This window comes from Megascapheus bottae, chromosome 1 (genome assembly GCF_031878675.1).
Source record: "Megascapheus bottae isolate mThoBot1 chromosome 1, mThoBot2.hap1, whole genome shotgun sequence".
Classification (NCBI taxonomy): Eukaryota; Metazoa; Chordata; class Mammalia; order Rodentia; family Geomyidae; genus Megascapheus; species Megascapheus bottae.
Window position 1 is genome coordinate 55603213 of NC_143509.1, and position 16675 is coordinate 55619887.

Here is a 16675-nt window from a genome sequence, read left to right on the forward strand (position 1 = left end):
CCTGTGAGAGATAAGGCCCAGCGCGTACCATTTAGAAAGTCCCTCTGTGTTTCTAAGACTTGGTTGATGTCCTGCACCCATGCCTGCTGGATGTCTGAATTGGCTGCTTGCAGAATGACCCTCTCAGAAGTTTCTCTGTTCATGAGTGCAAATTTGCAGGGGTCATTGTCCACATTCTCCTCCAGGACCAAGTAATTCATCTGAAAGAAAATGAGTTGATCTTTTTCATAGTTATCTAGTTTTAAAAAGTCAGCAATAAATTACTCTACTTTAAAAAGAATTTTTTAAAAAGTTGTGCTGGTACTGGAGCCTTTTTTGCTCAAAGATGGTACTATACCACTTGAGCCATACCTCCACTGCTGTCTTTTTGCTGGGAGATAAGAGTATCATGGACTTTTCGGACCTGGCTGACTTTGAACTATGGTCTTCAGTTCTCAGACCCCTCAGTAGCTAGGATTATAGCTGCGAGCTACTGGTGACCAGCTGTACCTGAAAGTCTTTTTTATTCTTTCTTTCTTTTTTTCTTTTTTGTCAGTCATGGGGCTTGAACTCTGGGCCTGGGCGCTGTCCCTGAGCTCTTCAGCTCAAGGCTACCACCCGACCCCTTGAGCCACAGCGCCACTTCTGATTTTCTGGTGGTTAATCGGAGATAAGAGTCTCATGGGCTTCAGTGCCCAGGCTGGCTTTGAACTGCGATCCTCAGATCTCAGCCTCCTGAGTAGCTAGGATTACAGGCATGAGCCACGGTGCCCGGCTATACCTGAAAGTTTTTATTTGAGGATAACTTCCAAAATCTTGCCTTAGATCTGTCAGTGAATATTCTTTGGGCATTGGCAGGATCATGCTGGAGACTGGCCCTCAGCCTGTCACAGCTGCTCCTTCAGCCTTCACAATGGCAAATCATTTAGGCTGAAAGATGCCAAGGTCCTGGGTCCTCTCCACCCTACTAGAGGAAGGCAGCTCTGAGAGACTGGCTCTTCCCATAGAGCCCTTACCTTGATGCTCCTCTTGAACATGTAGCCCGGGGTGAGGGAGCCCTTCCTGAGCAGTTCACTGAAGATGACGATCTGCTCAAAGAGGAAGACACGTCTCTCCTTGGTCCGGGACTGCAAGCCAGCATCTAGCTCAATCACATAGAATGTGTCCTGCTGCAGTAGCTTGCCCTGGGCAGTCAGGGTTCCCTGACAGAGAGAGAGGCCCAAAATAGTCAGTGAGAAGATGGGAGATGGCTTCAGCCTTCTCAGGTCACATGATCTTCCCCTCTGGGATGTGAGCAACAGCTAAGACACACCAAGAGTCTTGGGACTCTAGTAAGACAATGAATTGAGATCCACCCACATGGCTCAGGGACACCACAGTCCCTATTCATGTAAGGGCTCTGGAGGGACACAGAAAGGAAGAGATGGAACCACAAAACAAACAAACAAACAAACAAAACAGCTCCAGAAAAATCCAGAGGAAAATGGAGTTTTTACACTAAAAGGGAATTGCAAATTACCTTGGATATTCATTTTTTTTTCAAGTACAAAAACAGAAGGTAGGTGATACTTGGAGCTAGAAGTAGCCTTTCAGCCCTCTTAGCTTGGCACACTGTACCTATTTGGTTCCCTGGTTGGTATGAGCCAAGGACCTGGGGTGTCTTCATGGTCAAGAACCTAGAACCAGTCTATAAGTCAAGGGTGGTAATGCAGGGAGGCTCTCAAATAAGCTGATGAGTCGGGGGCCCTCTCTTTGTCTATTGTTTAGGATGGGATATGTTGAAGTCTTAGTTTCTCGTGAAGATCAGCAGGTAAAGTTAGGGACACTACTGACAGGCCTGCTGATTTTATAAACTGGAAGATATTTTTCCTGTGTCCTGTGATCCTTCTTAAAATGACTCTAGCTACCCTGGTACCATGTGTTACATGTTATTCATTGCGGGTGGTAGAGAATATTTGCTTTGCCAGTTTCTAATGAGACTTTCAGAAACATCTTTGAAGGGAATGAATACCATACCTAACAAGTCTTCAAAGAAACTATTAGAATCCCTTGCTTTTTTTTTCTATTGTTTTGCAATAAGACCCTGACACCTCAGAGAGCAATCAAAATGCCTCCACTGAAATGCATTCTTTAGTACAAACATTCCTGCATGTGATACCTAATCCCAAACATTACCTGGTTGGGAGGTCATTTTTCTTTTGTGTGTTCTTGAGAAATGCCTGCCCTCTGCTTAGATCATAGTGCCTTACAGCTAAGGTCAGGAGCCAGACAGGCTTATCTCTATTCTGGTCCAAAGTTAATATTAAGCCAATGACCAGCTAGCCAGGAAAGCTCTACGAGTTCTATTAATATTACACAAGAACCTGATCGTGGGGCATCGGCAGCTGGTGCTGCAGGAAAAGCCAGGAAAGAGGGGAAATGGGAGCGTCTCCTTGTCCAAACCCATGCATTTAGGGAAGTGATATTCCCAATAGGAAGGTTCTCAGTGGCTTTATGAAAAAGAAGAAAACGATGCCTTGATTTAAAACAGAAAAGAAGCCGGTCAAGGGTAGCTCATGCCTGTAGCCTGTAAATCCTAGCTACTCAGTAGGCTGAGAGTTGGCTAATGGTTTGAAGCCAGCCAGGGCAGGAAAAGTCTATCTCTTATCTCCAATAAACTACTCTACAAAGCTGTAGCTCAAGTGGGAGAGTGCTTGACTTGAGCACAAAGAGGCTGAGTTCAAGGTAGAGAAAGAGAGAGAGAAAGAGAGAGAGAGAGAGAGAGAGAGAGAGAGAGAGAGAGAGAGAGAGACGGGAGGGAGGGAGGGAGGGAGGGAGAGAGAGAGAGGGAGAGAGAGAGAGAGAGAGAGAGAGAGAGAGAGAGAGAGAGAGAGAGAGAGAGAGAGAGAGAGAGAGAAACGGCACACTCCTGGGTGTTGCCTTATGTGGACACACACATGCACTTGAACTCTCTTAAGTCAGAGAGCACAAACCAATGTCCTTCCTCCTGTCAGCAGTCAGTTCCTGCAGAGACACAGAGAAAGCCAGGCCAGACTCAAAGCATGGGGGGGGGGCCTTCAAGGTTGAAGAGCAAGAGGGAGTACTTTGCTCACAATAGCCTCAGCCTTGGAATAATTATAAAGGAAAACCTATAAAAATCCCTTCAGCAAGCTAGACCCAAAGGAACATAGGCTCAATGGTTTCCCTCATTTGTAATAATTAGTACACATCTAGGACTCACCTAGCAGAGGATTACAATAGCTCAAAACCTAGCTAAATAAGGTCATATAGGATGAGACTAAATGAAAGGATGCCTAGGATATGGAAACAAGAGCTTTATTTTGTGTGATTGTTGTTCTTAATGTACTATACTATTTCTCTTCTCTTTTTTTTTGCCCTTATGGTTAATCTCATATTGTTATTGTATCTGACTTTGTTACCTGGTATATTATGTATACGTTTATTTGTTTATTGGAAATAGGAAAGGGAAGGGGGTTAAACAAGATGATTGGGAGGGATGGTGGGGGAGGGAAATGGTGACAAAAACATGAGAAGAGGTATCAATGTGTGCGAAGTAATGCACCTACTACTGGCTGAATGTAACTGTAACCCCTCTATACATTATCCCAACCAAAAAAAATCTGTTCAGTAGGAAGGAATCACTCATGAGCTCAACATTCATTAATTGGAAGTAACTGCTTAAACTAATACTTTAGATCTCTCTTGGAGAGCCAGGAATCTATGAAAACCAACAGCCATGAAGCCTCCCCCTTCCCCGTCCAGTACCTATCACAACAAAGCATGAAAGCCTTAATGGGCCCACAGGACAGGCTTGGAAAGGCAGGGAAGACAACTCAAACTGAATATAATATCTTCTAAGTTTACTTACTACCTCCTTAAATCTCTACTAGTTTATTTCTAGGTGTGTATGTGTGTAAATTATTAATTATTACAATGTTTAGGAATCCTATCTTTCCAAAAACATGAAATAGTAAGTTGCAGAACTAATGGGAAATAGGATTATCTTCCTGCCTGTAACAGTTATCAATTGCAATTTTATCATACTAATATTCAAAATGCAATTTTGACATGAACTAATTTATGACATAAACTAATGACAGTCACACAGTGAGTAGAAATCAGGAAAGTGAATTTGTTCTCCCAAGTTTCACTGCTAGGAAAGGAAGAATGATCCCCATCCTTCCCCACTGTAAGAATGTGACCTTACTGGAAGTTGGAAGATTGAGCCTTAACAGACTATGACTGATATTCTTATCAAAAACATGAATAACTTGGATACAGGTTCATCCAGAAGGAAGGTGATCTGGAAATGTAGGGAGAAGACTGTGAGAACAGGAAGGTGTCACAGGTAAGTCAAGGGACAAGGCCAGGAATGGGTCCTTCCCTTGTAGGTCTCAGGAGAAACCATCCCTGACAATACTTTGATTTCAGATATCTAGTGTTCAGAACTGAGACACACTTTTGTAGCTTAAACTGTCCAATTTATGGTACTTTGTTATTGTAGCCTGGGGAACTAGTATGTTTACTTAAGCCAAAATCCTTGGGACATCTAGCTATTTCCCTTCAGATTTTATTCCTTTCTTCAAAGTGACAGGAATGTGTGCTGTGATGGTTTAGAGTTTTAGATGTTCAGTACCTTAAAAATTCAATCACTATACAAACCTGGTCAACAAAACTAACTTCTGAAAAAAAAAGTATTTATGCCTCACAGCCCTCCCCCGCCCAAATTCTCAGTCTATATGAAAGAGGGAAGAGGTCATTGTTGGATTAAACAATATAAAAGAACTATGGACCTTCCAACCTCCTTGGAATTCTAATTCCAGTTTGGACCAAGACCTCTGTTTCTGTCCTATCAGTGGACTTTCTAAATAGATGAAAGTCCCAGGCCTGTAAACCAGAGGGGTGGACAGAGTAGACAAGACACAGGACTTCAAAGGAAAATGTCTCAGGAGCCTGGACTCCTACTGCTAAGAGGAGAGAGGGCTCAGAAACATTCCTAAGGACTCACCTCAAAGCCCTGCAGGCGCCCCAAATTCATCATGTCATTGCAGCGTTTGGGAACAAGGCACATTAACTCCACAGCTTTCTGTGAGGAAAGACAACAGTCACTCAGAAAGGGGCATAGGAATCAGCTGGAAACGCAGGGCAGGAAGACAGGAACCTCTCACCTCTTACTCTAGGAGGGGACATCAGTTGTCAGCCTATTCTCTGAGGACTGGGAGAGGTTTCTTTTTTAATGGGGGGGGGGCAGGGCTGGTGGCCATCTTCACAGGCTTCCTTGCCATTAGTGATCCACATATAGAGGGAATGTCACTCAGCTCATCCTTTCCTACCTCCGGGATTTTGCTTATTTTCCTTTCTTGTTTTTTCTATTTTATTTCCTTTCTTTTTCTTTCCTTTCTTATTTCTAGTCTGCCCAAGTGACAGCCTTGCCTGGTTTTAGAAATATTAGAGGTTTTGACCTAAAATAACCTGTCAGAATGGCTGCAACCTCTTTGGCTTAAAATAATCCCCAGGGTGGCACAAAGATTTTCACTTAGGGGGTAATCCTCCTGTGTGTATGTGTGTGTGGGGGGACTCTTTGTATGGTTGAATGCAATTTCACCCGATCCCTGAAGGATGTAAAGGGGTCAGATACTACCCTTTTTTGCTACAGGTCACCTAACGCCACCAGAATTCCAGCGGGGTTAAGTTCATGGCTAGCCTCGGACAGAATTCTCAAATTCTAACCAAGTTCTAGAAAACACTCTGTGCTGATTAGCATTCACTATTCATTACACTTTTGAGTTTAGAGGGAATTATCCTTCAGTCCTCCAAGACAATCTTATTTATCCCTTTAAAGACAAAATCATATTGGCATGGTTCCTAAGAACAGCAAGCATTACAAGCAGAAACTTACCTCAATATCCACACACTCCAAACCAGCCTTCTCACTGTATCTCAGGAAGTCCTGGGAAGCAGAGAAGGGCAAAATCAGCTAGTAAACTAGTCACAGAGTTAGAAGGAAAAACTTACCATAAAAATGCAACAATAAGCCAGGCACGGTGACTCAATGACTGTAATCCTAGTTACTCAGGAGGCTGAGATCTGAGAATTGCAGTTCAAAGCCAGCCTGGGCACTAAAAAGTCTATGAGACTCTAATCTCCAATTAATCACCAGAAAACTGAAGTGGCACAGTGGCTCAAGGGGTTGGGTGGTAGCCTTGAGCTGAAGAGCTCAGGGACAACGCCGAGGCCCTGAGTTCAAGTCCCATGACTGGGAAAAAAACAAAACAAAACAAGAAAAATGCAACAATAACCCAAAAGGTTTTCCTTCCCAGTAGAGGTGGCAATTGTTTATAGTAATTGCGCAATAAAATTATGAGTCATAGTAGATATAATAATATTGAGAAAAACCACAGAATATTCAAAATTTCAAAGCTAGGTAAGAACTGGGTCAAAGGAAATGGGGGAGTAAGTTAAGACAGGATCTCTTTTATTCAGTCCCATGTTTCCAGAAGAAATATCAACTTAAGCGATTTAAAATATAATAAAGGGCGGTGGCTCACAGCTATAATCCTGATTAAGAGGTAGGATGAACACAGTTTGAAGCCAGCTTGGGAAGATCTAGTATGAAACCCCATCTTGAAAATAAACTAGAAGCAAAAGGACTGGGGCTTGGCTCAAGTGGTAGAGCACTTGCTTAGCAGGTGCAAGGTTTTGGGTTAAATCCCAGTACCAAAAAAACAATAAATAAAAATTTTAGGTAGTCCTCGTCGAACATTTCTGGAAACTTCCCTTCTTTTCTCCCTTCTTTTCCACTCTGATTTTATGTTATTATTATTTTTTGGTTTTTAAAGGTATCAACTCGGACACTATAAAGTAAGAAGTTAATTGAAGGAAGAAAATCAAATAACAAGCAACCTTCAGAGCAGAAATGAGAGCCATGCAATTTTTCTGGGCACACAGTTGACAGAGTGACCAGCAGATGAGGTAAAAGTTACTCCTGCCACAGCATTTTGGGGTCCCTCAGAACTAGGGTGGAGATAGAATCAGAGCAAAAGTTCACTAGCTCTTGCCTGAGGAGATGCTTCTCTAGCCTGGACTTAGGTTCTTAGCTTCTTACCTTGAGGAGCAACTGGTACTTTGTTATTCTCTGAATAGGCTTGATAAGGAAGTCACTAAGTGTCAGTCTTTGATTTATCTCCTGTTTTACCTCCTAAAACATAAAAAAGGTATGTCAGAAACAAAGCTAAGAATAATTAAGAGCACAGATGGCAGGCCTTCATGTTTTCCAGAAAAGTTTGAGAATCCTTAAACTACACAAAGCACACAACTGAGCATAGCACTGCTCATTTGTCATGCACAGTGCATGACTGGTGCCATGGCCTTCAAGACAAGTGCTGTCAGAGAGTGGTCCTGGGAGACAATCTGGAACAGGCACTTTGTCCTCTCTTGCTCTAGGGCACGGTCAGGAAAGAAGGTGTTCCCCTAGGATAAAACAGCCTTGCAGGGACCAGGAGTTTGGCCTAGTGGTAGAGTGCTTACCTAGCATGCACAAAGACTCGGATTCCATTCTCGGTACCATATACATAGAAAAAACCCAAAGTGGTGCTGTGGCTCAAGTGGTAGAGCTCTAGCCTTGAGAAAGTTCAAGGACAATGCTCAGGCCTTCCAGTCCCAGGACTGGAAAAACAAACAAGCAACAACAAAAAAAGCAGCCTGTAGATACAAAGCTGGGCCCTAAAGTCACCTCTAAGGAAGGGTGTTGCTTCTCAGATCAACAAAGCCAATCCTTTCAGGCTGGAACAATCGCCCATAGTTGGAGGTATTGGACAACACCTCTGGGAAGAAAAGCAGAGACTACAGGTGACTGTAGTTTCTTAAACAAGGGAAAGACCCTTAGCAAACAGTCCTAGTGGGCTGGTGAGAAAGTGTGGGCACAAGTCTGCTTGCAAAGGACCAGAGCTCCTGGTATTGAGCCAAGAATCAAATGACTCTGTTGAGGCATGGAATTCTGCCACGTAGGGTCAACAGTGCTGGGTGGCAGGTGCCTATGCACAGATATGGACACACCTTGTATATGTCTGAACATTTCCCCCAATTATTCAGCAAAGCCTGAGCAGCTTACCTCAAAGTAAGCATCGTACTCAGCCACGATGTACTCGGAGCGTGGCTTGTTCTGGCAGTACCACACGTAGATGTGCAGCTTCCGCTCCTGACACAGACAGGGAGGGAACAAGGAGGAAAGATACCAGTTAGTCAGGTCCATTGGTAACTTTCACTCATCCCTAAACTACTGAGCTGGCTGGACAGGGAAGACCAAGAATCATCTTCCAAGGCAATGAATTAAGCAACAAAGACAAAGTAAGTATAGTAGGCAAGAATCTACTTTTCAAGGAGGTTAAAAAATTCCAGACTGGGGGCCGGGAGTTTGGCCTAGTGGTAGAGTACTTGCTTAGCATGCACAAAGACCACAGGTTCGATTCTTTGGTACCACATACATAGAAAAAGCTGGACGTGGTACTGTGGCTCAAGTGGTAGAGCTCTAGCCTTAAAAGCCCAAGGACAGTGCTCAGGCCCTGAATTTAAACCCCAGGATTGGCAAAAAAAAAAAAAATCCAGACTGTCAAGAGGGTTAAAAAAATCCTCAGAGAGAGGCAAGAAGGCAGTCAAGTTCAGGAAGAGCAGAAAAGAGAAGAAATTTAAGAATGTACATGAGAAGTAGAGCAGTGGTGGTTCAACCTGTCATGCTAAGCTACTCAGGAGGCTGAGATATGAGTATCATAGCTCAAGATCAGCTTGGGCAGATAAAAGCCATGAAATTCAAAGCAGATGGTTTATATGTATGAAAACAGAAAAACAAAACCTGTTAAAATTATTTTAGGGGGCCAGGAGTTTGGCCTAGTGGTAGAGTGCTTGCCTAGCATGCATGAAGACTCAGGTTCGATTCCTCAGTACCACATACATAGAAAAAAAAGCCAGAAATGGTGCTGTGGCTCAAGTGGTAGAGCTCTACCGCTGAGAAAGTCCAAGGACAGTGTTCAGGCCCTGAGCTCAAACCCAGGACTGGCAATAAATAAATAAATAAATAAATAAATAAATAAATAAATAAAAAAAATTAAATTAAATTAAAAAATATTTTAGGAAAGGAGAAGGGAGAATGATAAAAGGGTGAGATTGATTGGGACACATTGTATACATCAGTGGAAATGTCATATTGAAATCCCCTTCTGTATAAGTAGGCCTGCTAATAATAATAAAAAAAAAAGGATGCATATGAGGAGCCTGGAGAGTGGGAGAAGGCAGACAACTAGGGTGACACTCACATGTTTAATAAACAGCTGGGCCAATCTGTCTTGCTCTTGGATGCATTTTTCCAGTTCTGCCAGGAAGAAACTAAAAAGAAAGAGGGATAAGAAAAAGGAAGCAACACTGTTCAGAGCTGTTATCATCTCAACGAGCAAGTTCCCTTCAAGCTCTGCCCTTTAGTTACAATAAAGGAAAAAGACTCATAGACACAGACCTCTGATTTTAGGGCAGCATGAATACTTACTCTTTATGCCAGTCATAAATCTGGTGAATATTTCCAAACACAATTTTATCCTTCCCTCGCATATCCTCTGGGACTCCCTTCTCTTCTATTCTCTTCATGAAACCCTGCAGCAGCAAAGGCAATGGTCAGGAGAAAGTGTTCTGGGCCAACCCTACACCAAATGACACAAGTGCCATTGTGGTTTCTCCTCCTCAACTAGGATTTTGACCTTGGGCAGAGGGAGGGATGAAATTTCTTAGAAGTTTCTAGGCTCCTGTCTTTGTCTCCACACTCCTTAAGAAAGTAAAACAGGGTGTAGCTCTGGAAGAAAATTTGTTTAGTATATGTAAAGGCCTGGGCTCCACCCCATACTTCAAATATATGCAAATACATCTATCTATCTATCTATCTATCTGTCTGTCTGTCTGTCTGTCTGTCTGTCTGTCTATCTATCTATCTATCTATCTATCTATCTGAAAGGAAGAGAAACAATCATTTTTGCTTCTCTTTTCTCTGAGTCCTAAAGTAGTCATATTGTTAAAGACTCAGATGTGTTAGTGATGATTCGCTAATACTGTTAGCTATTACATTAATTTGTAATTTCAGCTTTCAAATCAGGTTTCAAGGCTGCACACACAGCATGTATCAGTGTGTGACAGATGAGAGCATCCAGGCAACAGGCTGCCTAGAACTTCTCATCACGCCGATGTCCGACTTGCCAGGATAGCAGTTTCTCAATCTCCAGATTCCCCAGCCCTCTACTACCCCCTCCACCTGCCCCCAGCCTGTTGCAGGGGCCAAGTGTTTCCATCCCTCATTGGAAGTAATAATAACCACCCACAAGCCGAAATTCAGGTCCTCTGTAGGCCAGGATTTTTCATCCAAGGTTCAGGATAGGTAAACATAAAATCCAAGTCAGCAGATTTCATAGACTGGTCTTATGGGTGACTGGAACTGGCAGGCACTTTAGACATTAGGAATTCAGTGTTTATACTGAGTATTCTTTCTTTAAAAATGACTAACAAGCTGGGTGCCAGTGGTTCGTGGCTATAATCCTGGTTACTCAGGTGGCTGAGATCTGAGGATCCAGGTTTGAAGCCAGGTAGAAAAATCCATGAGACGCTCATCTCCAATCAGTTACAGGAAAAGCTGGAAGTGTCACTGTAGCTCAAGTGGTAGAGCATTAGCCTTGAGTAAAAGGAGCTTAGGGATCGAGCCCAGGCCCAGAGTTCAAGTCCCAGGCCAGGCAAAAAAAATTTGAAGAAAAACCCCTAACTATAGGGTTCTATGTCATATAAGTTATCCATTTCATTTGTGAGGCCTTTTCTCTCAAGTGTAGAAGTTCTTACTGTAAGGTAAATTCTGTGGATATGCATCAAGGTGATTCGTAACTGTGGACCAATCACTCTTTTTTTTAATATTGTTTTTTATTGTAATTAATAAAAGGGTTACATTATATTCACCAGATAGAAGGAGCATTACTTCACAAACATTGATACCCCTTCTCATGTTTTTGCTCCATTTCCCTTCCCCCACCCCATCCGACCAGTCACTCTTATTGGTGGCTTTATTCTTGTTATTAAGTAGGTGTATAAAGAGGTTATCTTTTTCTTTGTCTTTTTTTGGTAGGAATGGTTTGGGTTTTTTGTGTGTGTGATTTTTGAACTGAGGGCCTAGGTGCCGTCTCTGAATTTTTGTGTTCAAGGCTTTTGTGTTTAAGACCACTTGAGCCACAGCTCTACTCCCAATTTTTTGCTGATTAGCTGGGATAAGAGTCTCAGATTAACTCAGATTAACTGGAAATAATTGTCTCAGAAAAGTTCCTGCAGGGATGACTTCGAACTATAATCTTAGCTCTCAGCCTCCTGAGAAATTAGGACGATAGCCATGAACACGAGTGCTAGGCTTTGTTTTCTTGGTAGTGGGTAGGCCCAAGATTTCACTAGAAGTAACTTGAATGTGTCCATGGTGGTCACAGCACTGAACAGTATATGTCTGCATGGTGAACTACCAAATAAATAAATACCACTAAAAACAAAAGGAAGTGGCTTTGACTCTAACCAAGAGTTTACTGTAACATTTGGGTCTCTACATCCCTCTAAATATCTTTAAATGGTTCAGAGGGAAAAGGAAAAAGAAAGCTTACATCAAGTTATATCATCTTTATTTTTATTTCTGCAAATACCCTGACAGAGGAGAATGGCATACCTATGAAGTTAAAGCACCCCTGACCCATTCACTTACCTCTACCACAATCCCCAGGTCCTTGACATAGTCTTTCTCTGTCTGTACCAGTTCATTCAGCACAAACCTTGGAAGGAAATTAAGGACAGTGAGGGCCCCTCTCCACCTCAGGCAAGAAATCTTCACACTCAAGAACCCAGGAAAATGGCTTAGGCACTTTATGAAAAGACCAGCCCAACACACTCACTTAACACTCAGAAAGATTCTTTGTGGTACTCTTTGGATGGGAGATCTCATTGAAGATTGGAGGGCAAGAGCCCAGAGATGGCTTTTCTGAATGACACTGAGAGAAGGCCTCTCATTGCCTTGTAATTTCTTTCTAATCTTTATGTACTTTCTCCCTTTAAAGACCACACAGACATGGAACAGAAACAATGACAAGTACTTTGGCAAAATGGGTTCTGAAAGCTTTGAGGTCAAGAGATTAACAGAAAACTTCAATTCCTTCATTTTGGCTCCATTCTTCACTTAACAACAGGTTAAGCCTTTAAGTCCTCAGACATGTAGCTATGAAGTGAAACTTTCATATTATAGAATTTGCAGTTATGCAGTTAGGTAGGAACCCACACTAACCAGCATGGAAAAATTTCCCAGTCAAGGCCAGAAAACATTCCACACTCAAGGACTTTGAATGGGGGTACTACTTACCCAGCAGGAGGGACTAAATATGGACACTTGTTTTCTTTGTTTCTTTGTTCATTATTCTTCGCTGTTAAGAGCACTGAACTACATGTTACTTATCTCATGCTTATAACAAGGGTCGGGATTATAAAGCTCTATTTTCTTTTTTTTTAAAGCTCTATTTTCTCTAAATGAAAATAGTGAGATGGCGACGAGTGCTTGTGGCTCATACTTGAATTCTCAGGAGGCTGAGATCTGAGGACTGCCTCTTCAGATTCAACTAGGACAGGAAAGTCTATAAGACCTTGTCTCTGATTAACAAGCAAAAATGTAGAAGCAGAATGATGGCTCAAGTGGTAGAGTGCTAGTCTTGAGTGAAAAGTTAAAGGAGACCATCTAGACCATAAGTTCAAGCCCAAGTATGGCACATAAAAACAAGTAGTGAGATGAAGAGATTAGGTGACTTGACTTGTCCAAGATCATAAAGTGAGTGACATGAAGTCAGGACTTGAACCAAGCTGTTAAGAGATGAAAGGCTGTTTCATTCACTGGAGCCCACTGCCTGGGGAATGGCTCAATGGGTTTTCTGAAGTTCCTGAAGCCTCAGCCTCCTTCTTCAGTCTGGACAGTCACAAAACACTATGGTTATACAAAGAGCAGAGGGTGCTGTGTGGTCTACTGGAGTCTGACTCTTATCTAATTTGAAAGGGTTTGCCTAGAACCACACAAGTATATTTTTTGGGCCAAAAATGCAGAAGGGATAAAGTTCTCAGCTGTCAAAGAAGGGCCCTCGTACTGGGCTTATAACTGTTTTGAACCCAGGAAACAATTCATCTAAAATTCTTGCTCTGTTCAGCACCGAGAAGCCAACAAATCCCAGGGGTCTGGGGCCTCCAGGCATGCGGGAGGAAGCCAAGGAACACATGCATCTTTATCAGCATGCCCAGCTTTTCCAACTGGCTCCCTCCTTCTAACACACAATCATGTGTCTCAGGCCACAGGAAGGAACTGGCAAGGCCAAATAGAAGCATTCTGATATATCTTTAGCATGATCCAAGCATTGCTTGAAAGAGAGTGGTAAAATAAAAGCCACAGGAAAATGAGAGTGGGAATTTGGAACTGGGAGGGTCCTGTGGAGAAGAGGCCCAGGCCTCTGTCAGTCTCCAGGCATTATTTTTATCCTCACTTGTTGGAGGATGGGTGCTGCCTATGGTTTTCAGGCTTTAGGGGAGGGAACTGCACTGGGTGTTTCTAACTGACCTTAGTACATCGTTTTGCTTTAAGGATGGAAAGTATCTGGAGAGATGAGGATACACTGAAAGCTGATTCTGAAAAGTTACATCAGAGATTTAAATACACCCATCTCAAAGTGGCACAAAGTTACTTGCCAAATGGACTGATAATAAAGCAATTCTTTTCCATGTTCACTTTTTATGAGAGTTACTTAGAAATAAATGTTATTTTTTGGTTCAAGTGAAATTCTTGGATCTGTAAGGCTAGGCCCACTTCTAGTAGCTCTCATTCACAATGGTCAGGAATAGTAGTTCTCCCACAGAAAATCCTTCAGGACCTTAGTACTGGCTGTTTCCTCTGAAAGAACACTTTTCCTTCATGGCTAATTTCTTCTGGTCTTTGTGCAAATGTCAGAATCATTTCAAATGACAGCATGGCCTTATCTACACTTCTGATCTCTGGTACATTGCCCAATACACTGCTTATCTATTTTGTTTGTGTGGTTTCTCCCACTAGAATGTCAATCTGCCCTGACAGAAAGACTACCTTTTGTTTGTCTGTCTTATCCACTGATGGGACATAATAGCTGCTCAACAATACAAGTTGAAAACAAGTCCATTCTCAACATTTTTCCTTCTTTGGACCACTGGCTGTTTGCTTTAATCTTTTGGAGGAAAGATTCAACTTTTAAAATTTAGCCCTTTCATGACCTACTTCTGTTTCCTGACTGAGTCTCAGTTTTCTGTACCACTGAGTCCCTGACCTTATACAGAACTTGGAATCAAATATCTATACTTCTATCATGGAATAAAGCACAACAGATTAAATACTAAGATACAGTTGGAGAATGAGTCCCTCTGCAGCTGGGTTTTCAGAATAGCTCAGGAAGTGGAGAAATGTAGGGTTGAGTAAAAATCAAATGAGAGAAGAGATGGATATAGCAAATAAAAATAGGCAGCAAACTTTTGATGCTTGCTGTATCGAAATCAGATCTTATCTTGTTTGGAAAGTGACTTAAATACTGCTCATAAGTCCATTCATTAAAAGTGGCAAGGGCAGTAACTGGCTTTGTTGAGGATCTCCTGCTACCTGACAGGTCACTTCCCTCATAAACACATTCAGCTCCCTTACAGAGACTTGGTTTAGCTTGGTAAAGAACATGGACACCTCCAGACACAGTAGCTCACTCCTGTAATCCTAGTTATTCAGGAGGCTGAGGTCTTAAATCGAGGTTCAAAGCCAGCCAGGGCACTGAAAAGTCTGAGAGATTATCTCCAATTAACTACCAGAAAACAGGAAGTGGTGCTGTGGCTCAAGGGGTAGAGCGGAAGCCTTGAGCTGAAGAGTTCAGGGACAACATCCAGGCCCAGAGTTCAAGTCCCATGACCCCCCCCCCCAAAAAAAAGAACCTGGACACCAGCTCCATCTCAATGTCACTAATAACCACTAGAGTTTGTGTATGTCTGTGCCTGTACTGGGGTTTGAACTCACACAGATATTTTGCTCTGGCTGGTGATCTACCATGTGAGCCACACCACTACTTCTAGCTTTTTGCTAGTTAATTGCATTGGGTTTTTCTGCCTGGACTGACTTTTGAACTAAGTAGCCAAGATTTAGGCACCTGGCATTGGATCAGCTTTGTGGAAGACCTATGAAATTTCCACCTTGGGGATGTATTTTTTAACCCCAAATTATATGAATCAAGTTATATGGGTTTCTCTCAAACACCCATGACATTTTGGGGACAGATATAAGGTAACAGAGTTTACAGGACACTGCTTCTCTCCTCTAAGAGGTAATAGGCCTACTTTGATGCCAGGCTCTTCCTGTGATGATTTACTTCCTAGGAAACAAAGTCCTACATGCTTAGAGCTTACATATTTCCCAGAAACAAAATGACCTGGCTTTGCTTAGTTGTCCTGATTTTAATGTCTGTGATCTGTATATCGGTGTTACACTGTACATATCTGATTCACCTTTACTTAGAAAGGATGAGATTAATGAAAATATAGTGCAAACACATAGACCCACTCACATACAGACACACAGACACACTCACACACCCCTGCACCAGGTTGGGATCTTAGGAGCCACTTACATCCTGCCTCTAAGGGCTTTGGCTTTCTGTTCTTCTTCCAGGTTTCTAGGAGGTGTGGGTGGGGTCATCCCCTCATTCAGGCAGCCTGTGGGGTCCTTCAAGCTCCCCCTGTAGGAGCCTCCTTCTAGAGTCTACAAAGAGAAGAATAAATAGCCTTAGACAATATATGCTGGGAAGTCACTTGGAAGCCATGCATCCTACCTGCCCAGCCTCTGCCTTCTGGGGAAGTCAGCACCCTAGATTGTTCTGATGAACTACAGGAGACCAGAGATGTCCACCCTCTTGTAGCAGAGCCCTGAATTGATGCCTGATCAGGGAATCAGAGAATGCTGGGCATCTTATGTGCAACCAACTGCCTAGATATGAACTTGTCACAGTAATTTATCTCTGGGTAAAGGCTCAGGAGAGAAAGCTAATAATTGCAATTCTACAGCTGAAAGGAGTTAAAAAAACAAATCAGTTACAGGACCATCAAATGCAACCTGGTAAGGGTAAAGGTAGACTAGGCAAAATAATGCTTTGCTAAACAAGCTACCATTTTTTTTTTTTTTTGCCAGTCCTGGGGACTGAAATCAGGGTCTGGGTACTGTCCTTGGACACTTTTGCTCAAGGCTAGTGCTCTGTCACACCACCACTTCCGGCTTTTTCTGAGTATGTGTTACCAAGGAATCGAACCTATGGCTTGGTGTATGCTAGGCGAGCACTCTACTACTAGCTACACTCCCAGCCATACAAGCTACAATTCTTTTGAAGAGAACACCAAGTGAGACATATTCAGGAAATAGCAAAAACAAAACAAAACCGAAAGTTAAAAGTTTGAGCCTTTTCCAAAGATATCTTTGCTAAGGTTATTTACCAGAGGCAATCTTTTATTTACGAGTCCTAATTTCTTCTAATTAAGGTGCTTCAGATTGAGTACCATAGTACTCTAAAAGGAGCCACGAGTTCCCTGAATTCTAATCCCAGATCTGCCAGTAACTGGGGAG

General features: G+C 42.5%; 1 protein-coding gene across 20 annotated transcripts in view; it reads right to left on the reverse strand.

Annotated features, from left to right (window-relative positions):
* Kalrn (kalirin RhoGEF kinase) overlaps positions 1-16675 on the reverse strand; it is a 598249-nt gene that overhangs the window by 44907 nt on the left and 536667 nt on the right. For all 20 annotated transcript variants that reach the window (XM_090345162.1, XM_090345153.1, XM_090345067.1 and 17 more), the window contains 10 exons: positions 15690-15820; positions 11738-11804; positions 9515-9618; positions 9288-9357; positions 8090-8176; positions 7085-7177; positions 5879-5929; positions 4988-5065; positions 996-1181; positions 29-200 (listed from right to left, as the gene is read on the reverse strand). In XM_090345162.1, coding sequence (XP_090201288.1) covers positions 29-200; positions 996-1181; positions 4988-5065; positions 5879-5929; positions 7085-7177; positions 8090-8176; positions 9288-9357; positions 9515-9618; positions 11738-11804; positions 15690-15820 — 1039 coding nt within the window. The remainder of the gene's footprint in view (positions 1-28; positions 201-995; positions 1182-4987; positions 5066-5878; positions 5930-7084; positions 7178-8089; positions 8177-9287; positions 9358-9514; positions 9619-11737; positions 11805-15689; positions 15821-16675) is intronic.